General features: G+C 41.9%; 1 protein-coding gene across 2 annotated transcripts in view; it reads left to right on the top strand.

Annotated features, from left to right (window-relative positions):
- The first annotated feature begins 4,988 nt into the window (after window positions 1-4,988).
- GPR107 (G protein-coupled receptor 107) overlaps window positions 4,989-19,094 on the top strand; it is a 45,027-nt gene continuing 30,921 nt past the window's right edge. The window contains exons 1-10 of one of the 2 annotated variants that reach the window (XM_009322084.1): window positions 4,989-5,116; window positions 9,869-9,994; window positions 10,825-10,875; window positions 11,114-11,202; window positions 11,902-12,068; window positions 13,850-13,884; window positions 14,094-14,150; window positions 15,021-15,131; window positions 16,654-16,787; window positions 17,751-17,826. In XM_009322084.1, the coding sequence (XP_009320359.1) occupies window positions 5,006-5,116; window positions 9,869-9,994; window positions 10,825-10,875; window positions 11,114-11,202; window positions 11,902-12,068; window positions 13,850-13,884; window positions 14,094-14,150; window positions 15,021-15,131; window positions 16,654-16,787; window positions 17,751-17,826 (957 nt within the window). In that variant the 5' untranslated portion in view covers window positions 4,989-5,005. The remainder of the gene's footprint in view (window positions 5,117-9,868; window positions 9,995-10,824; window positions 10,876-11,113; window positions 11,203-11,901; window positions 12,069-13,849; window positions 13,885-14,093; window positions 14,151-15,020; window positions 15,132-16,653; window positions 16,788-17,750; window positions 17,827-19,094) is intronic. The other variant, XM_009322085.1, reaches the window with a different exon arrangement.

Below are 19,094 nucleotides of genomic sequence, written 5' to 3'. Positions count from 1 at the left end.
GGAGCACCCGGCTGGGTGAAGTGGGCGTTCCCCGCCCGGAGGGCAGCCCTGGCGGCGATCCCCGCCCGCCCTCAGGTGTCGCTTCCCCATTTCTTACCGCCCTCTCCCCGAGCGAGGTGGGGGTTTTTAAGCAAATGTTCCCATTTTGATCATTTGGGGGGGGGACGGGACACGGGGAGGGGGACGACACACAACCGCCCTAGAGAAGAAGGAAACCCACACCCTTAAAACAGCAAGGGCTGACTTCTTCAAACTCTTTAACCCAAATATATATATATATACACATACACACACACCCCAAAAATAACCCAAATCCGGGAATATTGAGTCCACCATCTGTCACCAACACACTTAACGAGCAAGCAGAAAAATAACCAAATTATCTGCCTTTGCATAAATGGGGGTTATTGTAGCAATTATGCAGGCCTTGCAGAAAACAGCCCATTTCCTTGTCAGAGAAATAAGATTGATTTTTGTGCTCGTCTTCCTCTGCCACAGCATTTATTTGAGCTGTGTCACTTAATCTGATTTTACATTTCTGTTTTTCAGCTACAAGAAATGTAAAAAAAGCTTTAGACTGATACATGTATTGCTGCATCTGTTCATGAAAGATTTCCATGGGGGAAAAAAAAGGGAACGCATTTATTCACCTGAGGCTTCTAGAGGGTGGGGATCCTTTCGATGTCAGAAGATAAAAATTGACCAGCTGCTACAAGCGTTATCTCTTTTAGATGAACGCACTTCTTGCGCTGACACTTGGCTATTACCCTACATGAGAAAGGACAAGAAAATAACAACTTATTAAGCTATTCCAACATTTAGAACAACAGTGAAGACAAGTGTTATGTTAACAACGGAATTGCATTTATTTTTGTCCTAGTTCAATTGATTTGAACATGAGTAGAATGCTGCTCCTTGCACAGCTGTCTTTGAAGGGAGGCAGAGAACAGGCAACGCTGTTCTTCATCATTAAAAGTTACTACTTTTAAGGACTGACTTCGTAACAACTAAAAGACACGCTGTTCCAACTCATTTTACAGCGTACTTCTTCCTGCCTCTGCCAACATTTTTAAATGTATGGGCCTGCCATGCTGCCTAAAGCACAACCACAATCTTCCAAGGGTTCGTACTTCCAGACTCGCAGGGAAGGGGCACCAAAGCCCGCTGTCCTTAGACCTATGTCCATCCAGAACGCCTTGCAAAACCAGACAACACGGTTGCACCACGACTTTTTGAGACCTTAATCCATAAATACTTGAGTAAAAAGAATGTACGGGGACCAAACAGAAAGCACCACTAGTATCATCTGAGGTAAATTTGCTGTGGAATTTTCTTTTGCACAAAGAGCTGGGAGGGGAACAAGGCAAACCTGTTACACCAGCACAGGCAGGGAAACCTGTCCACGCTGAAAGATAAAAATGCTTAACCAGTTACAGAAAGATAAAGGCCAGAAATGCAAGTTTTGGATTATGATGGCACATTAGAATCGACCATGCCAAAACCTATGAAGAGTTATTAAAATTTGTGTGGACAGAAGTTCAAGACAAACACTAAATAAAATTAATTCTGGATATTTCTGGAGGGGGACTTTTCCCTATCTTTGATTGTCTTTATTATTTACCCTGAAACTCTCCAAGACAGGGACTGACATGTTATTGCTTTCGGTTGTACAGTGCCCAAAACAGCAGGGCCTGCAGCTTGGTTGGTCCCTAATTACTGATGTAATTAACAGCGAAGGGAGCATTAAGAGCCCTTTATGCTGAAGTCAAGTATGAAGCTGGAAAGCTCAGTAGGTCCCAGCCTCAAAAGAATAATTCAAAATGATACTTAGAAATGATACTATCTATCACTTCATTACTTAATTCTCACAATCCAAATCTGGGCAACACAGAAGGTGGTGGGAGTTTTCCTTCACTGCACTGAGAACAAGACCATGCAGATCTGTTATCTAGATACGGGCCTATTCCTGTAAACTCTCTGTGTTCACCTCTCCTGTTGTTATGATTCAGAACACTCCCAGAGGTAGATCCTAAGACCAAGTAGAAGCAATTCCCTTTTTAGAAGGCCAGGACTTTGTTTAGGAAACCCCAGTCCCACTTGAAAACAGCCAGATTAGCTGCTAAATGATTCAGAAGATATTTAAAGATTATAAAATAAATCCCTAAACTACAGTTCAATCTAAACCCTTTACTCTGGGTTTGTTTACTCATATAAAGCAAAAAAAAAAAAACCCACAACTTTCAGAACGCATATAAGCATTTCTAGCTTCCAGGATATAAGAGGAAGAGGACCCACCTTTCCCCCCCAGAGTTATCACCCTTGCAGCTGCTTCCCTTTTAGTTTTATAATTCTATCCAGATCATCCACATCCAAGACAAGGAACGTAGATGTTGCTTATAACCTCTCATACACTGGGACTGAAACAGCACGAGGAGAGGAAGAGGACACACCTTTCCCTGAGGCCATCGCCACTACAGCTGTTTCCTTTCTGCTGTTACAGCACTAGACAGATCATTCCCACACACAGCGGGGGACCTTGGTTCTCTTTAAATGCCCTATCAGGGCCCAGAGGGGGCCTAATTAAGGCCTGATAAACCTTAATGGCCCTGACCAGTCTCACCTGTGGCCTCCACCCACACCCTCTGCCCATGGACTCGGGAGCCCCATTTAAGCTTTGGCCTGAGGCTTCAGTCCGTGAGTGATGCTGTGGGGGCCTCCAGCTCAGCCACAGCTATGGCTGGCTATAGACCCTGCCGATGTGGAGCCTGGCTCACCTCTAGGTGATCGTACCTGCCTCATCCCTGTGGAGTTGTCTAGCCATCACTAGATTGTGTCTGACCTTGGTTACCATCACCTGAACTGTGGATTGACTTCTCAGCTCAGTTTTGTCCCTGTCTCATTGTTATGAGCTCACCTGATGACTCAGACTCTCAGCTGCTCCCAGCTGCCATCCCTGGGCCTGCCCTGCTTGCCTTGCTTGGGGATTGTGGAACTGGACCCTGAATGGTGAGGCTCCTGCTCTGCTGGCTGTTTTATCGTGCTCGTCTCCCTGTCCCTCAGAGAACAGCCAGCCCTTGCTGCTCCATGACATGCCTATACCTCAGCTCATGGAGTATATCAACAAATTGACCCTTAATCTGCTTCACTCTGTACTGAGGTGTACCTGTAGGCTATCCCCATGCCGAGATTTTCCTGACATGGCTGATGCCTTCCACCCAAATTTCAATCGTTATGACACGCTTTAAAAAAGAAAAAAAATCTGTGAAGTGTTCTAGTTAGGTATTTGGGTACATGTGAAAATACAATGAAGGAGTAAAGGAAAAAGATATCCAGGCTAAATATGTTTAACCACAGTTGAGAATAACTGTACGTGCTAGGAACAGCATATTTAGAGCAAGGCAAATCTTGTCTGGAAGCTACAGTAAAACATATCAATGTAACGATGAGAGTTGTTGTTATAGCATATTCATTACAGGCGGCAGACAGTTTGCATATTGATAGGGACGCTCATAGTTACGTAGGCTTCCTACGATCTGTGGGGTGTAGCTACGTGCACTACAAGGCCTGATGCTGACAGGACATCTAGCGGCGTGTACAAGTTACTGTCCGGAGAAAGAATCCTACTAGAAAAACACAAGATTGTTTTTTTCGTGCTTCCAGGTATTTTCTGGTACCAGTCCTGGTTTCTTTGGCTGACGGCGAGATTTCTGTGTTTATTTTATTACCTAAGAGTATAAAAGGGGGAAATGATACTGTAAGAGGTAGCGGGTAACATACAGGAACATCTGAATCACCTCTGTAAAGATGTGACATTCTACATAATCTTACTAATATAAAGGTAATAAGACTATTGATTTTTCTCCACCTATTCACCCTTGCTTGCATTTTACTACTTGCCTGGTCCAATCCATTTGTTTATCTGGCTCTAGATGAAGAAACTTGCACAGCTGTTACTCCATACACTGAAAGAGAAAATCAGAATGTTTGAGTTCCAAGAGCTGACAGCACAGGACTCCACACTGAAGAATTATATTTATTTATATTGATGGCTTCCTGTAAGGAAGACACACTGCATAGTCTTTCAAAATTTTATTTAGCAATGTGTTAGCCTAAAAGCCATTTTAATTGCTGCTATTCATGTTCATTTTGCTTCTTGTTTTACTCTCAGTTTGAGCAACAAAGAAGCCACTGAAGTCAGGCCCAATCTGCTTGTCGTTTCATTTTTAAGTGGGACTACAGCTACCAATTTCAAATAGTTCGATAGCTGCAAAACGATTCCAGTAAGGAAGCAGAAAGCCCTTTGTTTTGTTACTTTTTTGTGATATTTAAAATTAATACTCTAAACCCAGCTTTAAACAGAAAGGCAGCTTTTTCAGTTGTTTGGACTACCTGATGGTTTGGACTACATCTGCTCTCACCACAGCTCCCAGGAAGAAGCTGAAACTCGCTGGCTGATCCACGGCTGAGCTGGAAGCAACAACCCCACACCTCCCTATGAACAATGCTGCATGGCTGAGGGCTAAGATGGGAAGAGCTCTGGCCTTCACCTGGGGGACAGAGCAGCTCTGTGGCGCCTCACCCCAAACCAGGGCCTTGCTGAGCACCTCCACATAGGATGTTCTCGGGAAGGCTCAGGGGTTCCCTTTGGCCAGTGTCCCCCTGTGAGAGCAGCGAGGGCCATCAGCAAGGAGGGAGCTGCGACAGGGCCCCGGCCGCCGCCATGGCCCTCACTGAGGGGCCCGGGCCAACCCGTGGGCACCGTGGGAGGCAGCCTCCGGACGGGGGACAGCCCAGAAGGGCCCTATAAGGAGAGAAAAGGGCTGGGAAGCCACCGAACCCCGCGTTACTCCATACACTGACGGTGACAGGAGAGACCCAGCGCTGACAGGGGTGACCCGGCGCTGACAGGGGTGAGGGACAGCCCCGCCCCGCCGCGGTCACGTGCCCCCGCCGCCCCTTGACTCCGGAAGTGGCGCGGGAAGAGGATGCTGATGCTGGAATAAACATGGCGGCCCGCGGCGCTGGGGCCGTGCTGTCGCGGGCCGCGGTTGTGCTGGGGCTGATGCTGCTCTGGACGGGCCCGGCCGGCGCCCGTGTCCATCACCTCACCCTCAAAGTAAGGTCTGCGCCGCCTCCGGCTCGGCCCCCGGCCGCTCTGGGCTCCCTCTGGGTCGCCTCAGAGGGGTGGCGGGGCTGGCCTGGCCCTGCCCGCTTTCCGCGGTCCGGGGCTCTCCTCTCCTCCCCGCGCCTCCAGCTTCGTCCCGCTGCTTCCCCCCGGCCCTTCTCCCTCTTCGCTGCTTTCTGGGCTCTCCCCCTGCGCCTCAGCCTGCCCGGGCCCCGCTGTGTTCTGCTTTTCTCGTTATTTCCCCCTGCATCCCCTCAGCCCCATCCCTGCCTCTTTGGCCGTCTGTTTTGTAGTCATGGGGTGAAGGGTGGGGAAGTGGTGTAGTGGGTGAAGGGGCCTCGGAACTGCGGTGGTTTGAAAGTGAAAATGTTTCGCATCCTGTTAAAAGCTGTGCAGTGGTTATGTGATAGAGGAACTGTGCATTTGGGGTGATGCTTTTTAAGGGCTTCTGTATAGTTCATGAAGCGCTCTGTAAATCCTCAAAGCGAGGTTGTTAATTTTGTTCTTGTTGTCAACAACATGCAATATTTTGCCAATAGAAACGTTGGAAGAAGTTATGAGGTGGTATATGACTAGGACCAGCATTGCTGTGTTCTTGTAGCAGTTCAGGGAGAGTATCAAAACTTTGCAGGAGCTTCCCTTCAGTCTTTGGGATACAGTGAATGCCAGGGGAACGTTCATGACTTATTTGTAGGGAATTTTCCAGACTATGTAGTTGTCTAATGTGCAACCACATGAATATTGTTCTGCTTCAGGAAAAGTAAACTTTTCTCTGAAGCAATAAATTAGGAGGTTTGTGCTGGTTACATTATTGTTTTGAGGAATTTGTGACCGACAGTTGAGTGCTGGAAGAATTTCTCCTGGGGTGATACTTTTCCCTTAGATAGAAAACTTTCAAACTGTCCTCAAGCAAATGTTCTCAGCAGCAAACATTATGGCTTCTAGTTCCTATTAGGGTGTCTCTTAACTGCCTGGATCAATTACTAAGCTGTGGTTGCTGATTTTTATGATCAAAGTGGGGTATGGTTCTAGTTTTGTAGGTATTTTGTGTGAGCTGCACCGCTGACCTGCCAAGCACTGTGGAAAGTAGAAGTGCGTTAATGCCTTTGTCCACCTGTACAAGCATGAACTTTATTGTTAGAGCACAGTCTCTCCCTTTCTACTTTGTCTGCTGCTTTACAGCGTTTATGTAAACATGGGGCTCCAACAACTGTACCCTTTCACAATGAAATCTCCCTTCTAGTGTTCTTGCCACTGACTCCTTGCTTGCAAGTGTGCTTTGACGCTGTGCCAAGCTAAAGGCCACAGCTTTGTGTGAGTGTTTGATATTAGGTTTCCTCAAACAAGCTGTTATTGCTTAAGTTAGAATAGCCTCATTCTGGTATCTTTGTAATTAGCATGCTAAGGTGAAGCTTTTTTTGTTCTCAGAAAAGCAAGCCACGGTCTGAGTGGTTTCCTGTTCTAAAAACAACTTCTTTTATGTTTGTAAAAGCACACAAAATGACTTATTTCTTCTGAGTTAAAAAAATGATTTGTTTGAGTCTTACTGTTAGACTAATCTTGACAAAGGGGACTCTCTTAGTAGCAGTTGTTACCAGCTTCATCAGTTTAATGAGATATGTTTAAAAACAATCAAACCTACAAAAATTTATGTTATGGAAGACTGATGGAAACAATTTTCAGAGGCTTCCAGAGGTAGCTGGTAGTTGGAATGTTTCTCTTGACCAAAAATAAGATTTTTATTGCCGTAACAGTTGAATGCTATACTATTGAAGCCTTATGTTTTGCATAATGCAATGGCAAACTGTCTCAGAGAATGAGGAAGTTGGTCTAAATGAGGCCTTTGTCAGGCATGCAGTTAAGTTTATTGCTAGCGAATAGCCGAATGTACTGGTTTCAAGAGGAACCATCCAACTGACAACACTGTGTAGCAGCTCTGGTGTTAGTTTCTGATGAAAGTGAGTTATCTTTCCAATTAACTGGCTTCCAAAAGGGAAGTAAGACCTCTCCTATTTTATGATGCTGTCAAGAGTGCAGTTTCATGTTAAATTATTATTTGGAAGATGTTATTTTTCAGTGGTTGTAAATACCTGTGGCCTTTTAATGTTGGTAGGTCTCAGGCTTCAATTGCTCAAGTTGAAAATACCTTTCACAATAATTCATTTAGTCTTACGCAAATTATAAGTCTTGCTGTTAGTCTCACATAGATAATAAAATTCCCTCCATGTAAGGGTAAGCACTCTCTGATGAAACTTTCACTGTACTGATAGCGTGATCCCAGTTAGATTTTGGGTAAAATGTTAAAGAATATTTTTGTGCCCATTCTGGGCTACAGGATCTTGGATACCGCTTTCCTGTAATCTTATTCAAAATGTTGCAGGATCAATTTTTATCCTAAAGGAGGGGGGAAGGTTTTCATGGAAATTAGCTGAGAACTTACTGTATTGGTTTGACCATAACCTGTTAGTGATGAGTCCCAGATCATCTCTTTTCAAAGGGGCAGATTTAACTGTTAAATGCATCCTGTGTAAATTAAAATAATGTGTATGCCAACAACTCAGATGCTTAATTATTCACTTGTATGGGTTCACACCTGTGTTGTAAACTTACAATTGAATAATTCTGTGGTCAGCAGTCAGGTGATTATAAATAAAAGCCAGATTCTTCCAACCTGTTGTACCTCCTGTGAGAGGTGAGACAATTAGTAAGCCAGTATCTTTAAGCTGTCAATAGGTAGAGCAGTAGGTGCTCTTGGAGGGTGTGCTGTTGCTTGGTGGCAACTGGTGACCATGTGTGTGTGATCATGTAAAGTTGAAGGATTTGTGAACTAAATCTGTAAACCCTGAGCACTCAAAGCTGAGATAAAACCAGGGAGGAGAGCGTGTGTCTGTGTCGTATGTTAATCATCTTTTGTTGGTGGGGAGCATATTAGTAAACTGGCAGAGTAAATAAGCTTAAATTGAACGGAAGAGCTTTTGCAAGTATTCTGAATTCAGCAGCTGTCTCTGGTCGTGTTTACAAGGTGCAAAACACCTTGTGCTGGATGACACTGTATTCCCCCCTCATTTTCCCCTCTACCTAATCACCCAGACAAATGCTTATCTGTCCAGATGTGGTTAAATACATATGATGTGCCATGTAAAGAGCTATTATTAATCTTCCATTCTGACTGGGAAATTACGTTGAAAGCAGTGTTAAAGGAACCAGATGGGCTCATTTCAAGCACATTAAGTGACCTAGAACCTGAAGACAGCACAGCTATAATACTCTGTTGAACAAAGCATCTGCCGTGAGCCATGTGTCACTGACTTTTTTCCTCTTCTGAGCATTAAGGGAACCATCTGGTTATTTGCCAGGTTAACTTGATTCTATTAGAGCGGTCTTATTACAGCTAGATTACAGGTCAGCTGTGTCAGGATTAGCATCCTGCTATTAGAGTGAGTAATATTTATGCATCAGCAATGTTTTATGCAGAGATGTCAAAATTAATACTGGAGGGAAAGGAAGAGAATTTACTGTACGATTACAATTCTTAGTGCAGTCTTCCAGTACTTTGTCCAGAATGGTTTGTTTGCCTTTAGCAGCTGACTTCTTTGCTTAGAGTATTCTGCAATCTGATTATCTTTTCCTAGAAGACAGGAGACAGAAACAATTTTCTTATTTTTAGTGACAACTAAAGTGCTTTAAATCACATTTTAAACTTGCTTTTTAATTTTTGTTGCTCTGTTTCTGCTTTTCTTCCAATGAATGATCCAGTAGTTTTGAGGGCCCAACTGCATACCTATTTATTGATTTATGAATGCAAAGTAACAGGGATATGACCTTTCCTCATCTGATGTGGCAACTGTGTGTAATGTTTACTACTTTTCATGTGAATCCTTCATGACCTCCTTATTTAAAAAAAAAACCAACTCGCTGTACTTGAACCTTTATCAGCTGAGCAAGGCATGGAAAGGGATCAATTTCTACAGTTTCCGTGCCAGAGTGAGAGGAAGTAAATTATTCTGCAACTAAGACTGGGATTGGAGTTTTCCTGTTAGAGAAACTAACCCAAGTAACTCTGTTCGAACACACGTATCCAGTTTTCACTATTTATCCTACTTATAAGACACAAGGCCTTGCTAAAAATCATTTGGAGGAATGGGACTACATAAGACACTTTCTTACCTACACCATACACACAGTTTTCCAGTATGTTAGATATTTGATTGTCCAAACATTGACCCTGCATAACATAGAAGATCTGATGGGATGACAATACACTGTGATACTTGTTAAACACTTGGCCAAAACCCAGCTCTCAGTTAGGTAAGATCACTACAGTCAACTAATTCCTCTTCAATCTGTTGCTATGACAGTAGCTAGCATTCAAACAGTAGTTGTCTTGATTTGTCTACAGTCTCTTTTGGTTTTGGTAGCAATATGTTGTTTAATCAGTGATGCCAGATGTTTAATTTCTTCCAGACTTTTTTTCTTGCATATTTCTCAGTAATGTAGCCAGGTAGTTAGCAAAGACACAGTTATTTAAAGTTCTTGCTGTTAAGGTTATTAGAAGAATTGGTTGATTCCAGTGAAATAATTGGTTATATGTGAAGGTATCCTAAAGAAATTTGCTCTTGGTATGATCAGGTAGATGTTTTGCCTGAATACTTAAGTAAGTGTCAATCTCTGTCACCCTGCTTCCTCTTTGCTGCTGTGGATGACTGTGTATGTGATTTGTAAACTTACTTTCCTTTCTTACAGGATGATGTGAGGCAGAAAGTGCACCTGAATACCTTTGGCTTCTTCAAGGATGGTTTCATGAAAGTCAATGTCAGCAACCTTTCATTGAAGCCACCTGTGGGCTCTGATGACAAGAGTAGCTTATCGGTAAATTACTTTGAATCCAGTGACTGTATTAAGCTTCCTGTGAAATTACCCTTGCACTGGATGCCTTAACTTGTTTGAGGTGTCAGATCCTAACTGGTGGTGGTGTTGGCTTTCCTCCCCACTGTGAGCCATTTATGGGGATATGTATATTGTGAGATTTATCCTTGAGCACTATCGATTCTGCTTTAAGGATAAACTTTAACTTACTGGATCCTCTGCTGAACTCAATGCACATGTCTATAACTGTCTATATTGAACATAAGGTTCCTAAGCAGTGCTCTGATGTGAGATTTTCACATTGTTGTCCTGTTGTGTTGCAATGTATCTTGTAATCATTATATCAGTAGGTTTCCAAAACAGTAGCTGTCTTATTTTTAGAGGACTTTAACATTACATGTTATATAGCACATTATATTAGTGATTTTAATAGAGAGACTGAAATACGAGGGTAGAAAACAGACCTGTGTTCTTACTCTTCTGCACAGTTCAACCTCTTTATTACTAAGAGTATTAAAAGTTTTCCTCGAGCAAAAACACCTAGAAAAATACTGAAATAAGTTAAAAGTTCAGGGACAGAAGGTACTCTAGTTTGGATTTGAATCAGTATATATCTTGTTCTTGGTGGATATGGATGAAGCAGCAAGCTTATTAGATTTGAATAACTTTTTTCTGTCTAATTAGGTAATGAGAAAAATAAATTGATTCTGCCTTAAACATAGGTTAATTTATTTAGAGAGCAATATCTTTGACTTTCAGTGGTGCTTTGGCTTCTGATACTAGGGGAACCTGGGCTGTTTTAATCTGACAGATTCTTCTCAATTGTCTCATAGGTGGGATTCAGTTTGGATCGAACAAGGAACGATGGGTTCTCCACTTACCTGGTAAGAGTAAGAGATGTGAACTTGCTTTTCTAAGCTGGGGACATCTCGTAGTCTACCTTATTTCTTCCAACCATTCCTGGAATAAAAAAAAAGAGCCTTTCGACATGGGCAGGTTGTTAAGGATAATTCAGTTTTACAACTTGCTGGACTAAGAATGGTAGCCTCTACCCGGGGGGAAACATGTCCCATTTCTTATAAACAGGAGGGCACTTCAAAGATGTTTTGCTTATATTACCAGGATGAAGAAGTGGATTACTGTATCTTGAAAAGGAAACCAGAGCAAGATGTCTCTGTTGTAATCTTACTTCTGGACTTCAAAACTGAAGTGTGAGTAAATAGTGTACACGACATTTTTAAAGTTAGTTCTCTAGTTGAAGCTAACGTAAAACTTGTGAAATTCCTTTAAGGGCTTGGAAGGCTGCTGTGCATGCAGTTTATTTTTTAATGGGTTATATGAGAGTTGAAGGGAGGTGAGAGTGAAAGAAAAAAATCTGCAGTATAAAATGGTCCAAGAATTCTTGCTGTATGTTGCAGGGATAAGGGGACATAGGGCAAAAGAATCATACCTTAATTATGTTGAAGGCATGAACTTGAAGTCTTGGGTCACTTTTGCAGCTCTTGCACTGAGTATGCCGTTTTATTATTTGTCTTGAGTTATCTATTTTATGGAAGTATCTTCAAGGCTGCGTTGCTTTCTTTTGCAAGAACAACTGTAACTGTTTGTGTGGAAACATAATTTCTAATGAGACTCTGGTTACCAAAACTGAATAAACTTATTTTTCTTCAGCTGCTCATGTATTTGATGTAAACATATAGTGTGACTTCTCCCACAGTGATCAGTTCAATGCCAGGCTGCTGTAAGTCATGATCTGGTGCTTGCCTGTTCTCTGTGGTAAAAAAAAACAAAACAAAACAAGTCAAGACAAGTTGACTTTCCTTTATTGAGTATATGTAGGCTATGACACATAGCCTCTTTATGAATGTTGATTTGCTTCCATTTTGTATAAAACTTCTTTGTTTATTTAGTGTGAAAGTACGGTTCTCTGCAGAAGCTGCTTCTTTGTTACCTAAAATTTCATTCATGTCTGAGGAAAATGTTACTGCCTTAAGTACCAAGCTGCTAAAAACTTCAGAACAGAGCAATGAATCTGGTAAAAATCCTACAAAGACCAACCAAAATACAGACAGCAAAGGTAAGCCTGCTAAACCTGACCTATATGTGCTCTCACTACTAGTTCCTTGTTCATGTGCATCCAGCAGTGTGTTGTGGTCACATTCTGGGGTCCCCTTGGGCTAGAACTTGATGCACAGTCTTGTGTAAACCTGTGCGTAGAGCTACCTTTTGGGCTGGAGTCTCTCCTGCTCAGTGATTTCTGTTAACCAGTTCCGTTGATCCAGCAGAGACCTAACGTGACTGTTGGAGACCTACAATACCTATGAGGAGGGATTGAGGTACTTGGTTGTCTTTTGTCTGGCAAAAAGAAGGTTAAGGGGGAATTTGATAGCCACCAACAACTAGTTGAAGGAAGGTTAGAACAACAATGATGCCAAGCTATTTTTAGTAGTGGCACACAATGCAACCTGTGGCTGTCCCCCCTTTTTAAGTCTTGGGTGTCTCAGATTGGATGTTAGGAGGGAAAATAAGACCTTCCTAGGTAGGTATTCCAGCACTGTAGCAGATCATTTGTGGAAGTTGTAGAACTGCCATCCTTTGAGGTTTTAAACACTTGACTAAACAAAGCTAGGGCCAATGTGATGTAGTATTAACGCTAGGCATGCTTTGAGTCAGAAGTTGGATTATATACCTTCACAGGTCCTTTCCAGCCAATGTTTGTATGAGTTTGTTTGTATGTATGTATCTAAAGAGTTGAAATCTAGTCTGTCACTTAAAAGCTATGGGGATGGAGAAGTAACTATACCAGTAAACTTTCTTGGAGGCACAAATCTTTATCTGGCTTCCAAACCAGCAGATGAAACAATTTTATCTCGGCTCTGATGGGATTAGCTCTAAACAGTTGATGTTATCCCTTCCTGGAAGAGTTTAGACTTCAGATCAGACTGCTGAGCAGTCTGAGTCTGTCTTGGCCTGTCATGTTCACAAGCTTTGATATTGTTGAAAATTTTGCACAGCTGTTCTAACAAGTCAAGAACTAAAGCTGGATGGCGCTGAAGATAATTGATCTGGCAGCTCTAGTTTTGCTTTTTCATGCGTTAAATGTGTAGCATGCACGTTGACAGTGTACTGAGGTGCGGGAGCCAAAAGCAAAGCTTAAGTCTTGAACTTTTGCTTCCTGGTAGAATGGGATGACCTTATGTTTGAAAAGCTTCTTATAGGAGCGGAGTGAAACTGTGAACTTGACGCAGTGCTCTACTGAAGTCTCCTGTCAATTTAAGGTTCTCAAGTTCAGAACAGATACTGACTTGGCAGGTCACCTATGCTTTTGGTTTTTGTTTGTGTTTTTACTGGGGCCTTGCTTAGTAGAGAGCTGAAAACTTTTTCCTTCCCCACGGCTAATTCGGACTTCCATATGTTTGTCAGGCCACGTATTCATGTCCAGATTAAGATTAGTCAGTGAGATTAACAGTACTCAGTCATGACATTAAAAGTGATAGCTGTAGACTGTATGAAACAAGGCTGTAGCCTGCATCTGGTATAGGTCATCTGCCTCCTGCATCACTGTAATTGGAGGGATTGGAAAGATTTCTGGGTAGGCTTTTGTAGAAGGTGTAATAGTAGAGAAGCCTATCCTAGCATTTGAGGATGCATCCAGAATGAATGCTAGTTGTGGGAAGACAACTGGGAGGGTAAAGAGGGACTGGAAAAGAATCTCTGTTAATGATTATCTAGGAAACTGTCACGCAGACAAGTATAGGAAGATTTGAGTAAGGTATTGGCAATGTGTAAAAGGTGCTAGTCTATAAGGATGTCTTAATGCAAATACACTAAATGTACCATTAATACTTTTATCTCTAGATAAGAAGTCCAAACGAAGTACAACATCCCCCCAGGTAAGAAACTATCTGCTGTTCTCTTTCAGAAAGAACTTGGGGGAATATTCCAGTATAAGCATAGCCAGAAAGTGGAGGGTATGATTTCTCTATTGGTCTCAGCTTCCACTGTAAATATACAGAATGCGGTTTTGATTGTCTGGATGATGCAGCCAAATGTGGTAGTTACCTGCTTAAAAAAATCTGAAAGTCTCTCTTCCTTTTCCCAGAGCATAGTAGAACAAGAACATCCTGTTCACAATGACAGAGGAACATTTTCATTTCAGGTAGGATGTCTGTCAGTGTCTAGTCTTAATGTGTGCAGACAGTTCCTTCATTGTACTACTTTGTGAAAAGTAAATCTGTTACTCCCTACTGTAATCCCCATTTCTTTGGTATAGATGCCTCTCTGATGGCTCAGTAAGTTTTTGAGTGGACTCTTGTTAAGAATGTGTGCTGGAAATTTCTTTCTTCGTAAGGTGTGGGATCTGTTTTAAACTGTCTTTGGTATGATGCAGTTCTTCTAAGTATCTTAGTCTGTGAGCCTCAGCATATTAATGTTTACCATGATGCAACTAGTGCATACAGATTTCTAACAAGAAATAGCTGTGACCTGGCTGATGATTCACTTAAGGGGAAGATATTCTGTATGAAACCAGATTAATGCTTTGTTTTAGCACACTGGTTCTCTTGTGATTGTTGGTTACTATAAAACAAACGCATTTTTAAAATGTGTTATGTGGCACAAATCTCACTTCCATAGCTATCACAATTTGTATAGTTGGGGGAGGAACAGAATAGCTGCTTATGCTTTAGGGCAAGTTTGACCAAAATTTTATGCTTCACCATGTTAAGTATACGACACTTCTTGTTATCTTTTCTCTGGTGAACTAAGCTAAACACTGATACATAAAGGTGTTCGATAAAGGTCTTGGATTACCAGAGTGCATAATCATAGACAGGTACAATGATTTTGCATCTGGAATTTTGTTGAAACTTGCAGATATGTTGGTATCCTCAGAACAGTATGCTTGCTGAAAGGAACCAACTGACCCTAAATGACTGACTTTTTTCATGCTTCAGTAGGGATGGCTTCTTACCAGGGCAACCCTCTTGTGAATGAGAAGAATGCTGACTTTCCTATTCCTTATTTTCAGTTTTTCTTTAACATCAGCTCTGATAACCAAGAAGGTCTCTACAGCCTATATTTCCATAAATGTATTGGCAAGGATGGGCCGACTAATGATCAGCAGCTATTTAGTCTTGATGTGAGTATAGCTTCTAAAGTATAATTAACTCATTCACTTAGACCGAAATATACAGCTTTCAGTTCTAGTTTGTACACCAAGCACACACTGTACATGAGTGTATATATGGGGTGGGAAGTGGTTCAGAGTTGTGCATTTAATCTCTGTAGTGGCATTTCTGAAGGAAGCAACTGCAGTAAGAAGAATTAAAATACTAGTTTTGGAGAAATGTCTGGAAATCTGAAGACTGTGTGTAGGCTGGGTTGTGACTAGATGCTGTAACGAGATGGGAGCTAAAACAGCTGTTCGTGTTTTGCTGAGCTCAAAAATCACTTTTTCTTTACACAATTGCAGATATTAAGGCCATTGCTGCAATCTAAATTGTTGGTATTTGAATTCAGTGTGTTTGCTTTTTCTGGCCTAATTAAAGACGCGTTTTTAGAGTGTTTAGATGCACATCTTAAAGGCAATACGTTATAGCAAATGTCTTATCTCTTTTAACATCCAAGGGTTCAGTCCTATGCTCTTTTGAGCCAGAGTGCATTATCACAGCTCAGGCTTTCCCTTTTTTTCTCTTTCCTGTGCTCATGCTGGCATCCATGCTGGTGTATAGTGAGCTATTCTGTAATGAATCCCCTCATTGGCTGAGGTAACTCTCAGCCAGATCAGACCCCTGAACTGCTTTTTACATGGTTGTGCTGACGCTACTGCAAGGGAACATGTAGGTGATAAAACTTAGCAGCCCTACCTTAACTCAGACTAGACTACTTTAAATCTGCTTCTGAAGTTGTATGTTTAGAAGACCAAGTTTTTGAATTGCTGTCTGTTGCTTTGACCCACTGAAGAAATAGGGAAGAGAAGAAAACCTGGATAACTAACCTGCTTGGTTGTATTTAGAGATGCAGGACAGTTTCAGTACTGCAAACTAGTCTTGATGAATTATTTTAATGAAATCCTAGCTCATATAACCAAGCTGTTTAGGGGCATAAATAGGATATTAAATAAAGCTTCTGTTTTCTCAGTCACAGGGTAATAGGCTTGCAGCAGAGTGCTTCCTTTCTCTTGACAGGTGAAGAAAGCCACTGTAGTAATCCTAAGAGTCAGTTTTTCAGCTATGTATGACACTCTCCATGCCTAAAATCAGGACTGTGCTAAAAAAACCTGCTTGTTTATGCAAGGTTGCAGATACTGTTTCTGAATCAAAGGTGGGCAAACTCTGTGAAGTTTGGTATAGCGAACAACTATTGTTTGGGAAAATTACTTTGCCTTTCTGAATTTTGTTGCATAACTGAAGCACTGGAAGGAACCTCTGTCCTTTTCTGCTTTTCAAGAAGATTATTGTTGTGGGTGTAACTTTGCAAAATGTTTTGAGATTCTTGAGGATGAAGAGTTGCTTTTTTTTTTCTTTAAGAGTCTCAAACAGTCACTGCTTCAGAAAAGCTAATTTTAAATGAGTGAATTTGATTGTGAACTGTAATTGTTAACTCAGTGCTTTAATAAAATATTTTTTCAACTGTACACATAACACACCTTTAATATTCAGATAGAGATTACGGAAAAGAATCCTGAAAGCTACCTCTCAGCAGGTGAGATCCCACTGCCAAAACTTTACATTTCCATGGCTATCTTCTTCTTCCTGTCTGGGACTGTATGGATCCACATACTTCGTAAACGCAGGTAAGCGGACTAGTTTGGTGTCAGTGACAGTTAATGGGCCTACCTTGTTTGATTTCTATTTTTTATTCCTCCTCTTATAATGTCCAATTCACAGTCAGATTTAATCACTTGAAACTCCAAATCTGGCTCAATATTGTATGCCTAATACATACAGTTTATAGTTGAAAACAGCTACTTCCGTCAGTATCACTGTTGCAGACTATTGTTCTAAAGTTATCAAGTCTTACGTTAAGAAATTCTTCACGTAGTGTGAAGTGCATGATATAAGTGCCACATTAAAATATATTGTGGCAACAAATAAACAGGAAATTCCTGTAGTTGATGACAAAAGGAGAACGCTGTTTGAAAATAACTTTAAATAACAAGAAAAACTTGATCAAACTTTTTTTTGTATGGGGAATGGCAGCTTATGGCAGTGGAGAGCCATAAACATTTTGATTATAGTCAAAAGTGGTAGGAATTCCTAACTGAAAACCATGCTGCTTAATAGTTAAAGCATAACAACAGAAGCCAGGACCACCTATGATTCTGCTTTGGCTTTACCTCTGACTTGGTCTGAAGTTCACTTGGTGATCAGATTATTTGGTAGTCTGGAGTTCACTTGGTGGTGTGGTATAGTGACTTGGGGGTGGAGGGTGGAGTAATACATGTTTGAATTATGTTTAGCAAATTTTCTAACAGTTATGATCTATATATGCAAGATGTCCCTATGAATTACTGGTTTTAATTAACCCAAGTATTAAAAATCAGAGTTGTAGAACATGTAGTTGAAATGTTGTTCAGGATGTTGCGAAAACTTGGACTGCAGCATTACAGGGAGTCCTTTTACACTAATAGTCAGCTCAGCCTGGGAGTTACTGTTTGACATTTATAGATTTTAAAGAAATACCCTTGGGAACTGAAATTTTTACTGCTGGCTTTTAACTGATGCTCTTCCTTCTTTTTTTTTTTTTTTCTTCCCAGAAATGATGTCTTTAAGATTCACTGGCTAATGGCAGCCCTCCCTTTCACAAAATCTCTGTCCTTAGTCTTCCATGCGGTATGTATAATGTCTCTGCCTTAAGTTGTTCAGCTAGGAAGTAGAAACATAGAATCCAGGGCATGCTGTTAGAGAAATCGGCTTTGGGGGGGAGAATGGGAGGGAGAGAGAAGTGTCTTTCCTATTGAAGCATTGGAACTGAACTGCAGCTGTTTGGAAGTGATTCAGTTTTCATCAGCAAATTCTGACTTTAAATACAATTGAGATCATGGCCTGAAGTGGTGAAGCGGCAAGCATAGGTGAGGATTGAATGAGTTCCATGAATTCTTATGTTTTGGCCATCTGAGGCTGGCCTGAAGGCTTGAGTTATGGTGCTGCTTCAGCTGCGTGGCTTGCAAAAATGTTAATAAATGGAAACCTTGATGAATGTTTGTAAAATGTTTGTATGGTGTACTGTAGCAGACCTAACATTATAAGGTCTAACACTTTCAATATGTAAAGTCTCTGTTGAATTGTATTGACTTTGCCTTTCCACTGGAAAGAGCTCATAAACAAAGATAATGGTAAGCATTTAATCCTTCAATGCTTGTGCCAGCTATGACCTTCACCTTCATGTTCATGATAGGGTAACTGCTACAAACATTTTTGGAGTCTAATGAATTTAATCTGGTTTCCAGTGAAAGTGAAACTAGAAAGCCTCTAGTCACCCAGTGCAACTGAACTTGAACAATGAATGCATAAATAGGTTACAAATGCAGTTGTTCAACTATAGTTAAGTGTGGGAGCTCTGTGGGAAGGATGTAGATTGTATGAGACATACCCACTGACACTTAGGAAATACAGCAAATGGAAATGTGGTGTAACCGCCACCAATTGTCCCTCGCAGAGGCGATCAGCTCCGGTGCAGGCGCCGTCCTGCTGCGGATCGTGGTGTACAGGGGGGGTTCCCTGAGTTGGGGAACCCCAGGGGAGCGCAGGGACCTGCCGGGAGCCGGCAGCTCTCATGAGGGCGGCTGACGAGGCATGTGCGGGCCAGGAGTAATGGTGGCCACTCCCACAAACAGCAGCTCCCGGGGAGCGCTGCGACCAGGACAGGCAAACAGGGCGTGGTGCGTCAGCTGGGGTGTGGCACAGCAGTTTGCACGGGAAGGTGCCTCTTCAAAGGAGGGGCATTCCACGGGCCGAGTGGGAGACTTGGAGTACACATAACCCAGCAACCGGGCACCATTCTGTGATCATGGCAAAGGTCAAGGGGAATCATCCTACCTGACCCTCAAGGCAGAATGGCGGGCACTTGTCTGAGAACAAAGGCTGCGGTGCTGGCTGGG

This window comes from Pygoscelis adeliae, unplaced genomic scaffold (assembly GCF_000699105.1).
Source record: "Pygoscelis adeliae isolate BGI_AS28 unplaced genomic scaffold, ASM69910v1 Scaffold114, whole genome shotgun sequence".
NCBI classification, from domain to species: domain Eukaryota; kingdom Metazoa; phylum Chordata; class Aves; order Sphenisciformes; family Spheniscidae; genus Pygoscelis; species Pygoscelis adeliae.
The sequence above is the reverse complement of the archived record's forward strand: the minus strand, read 5'-3'. Positions and strand labels throughout refer to the sequence as shown.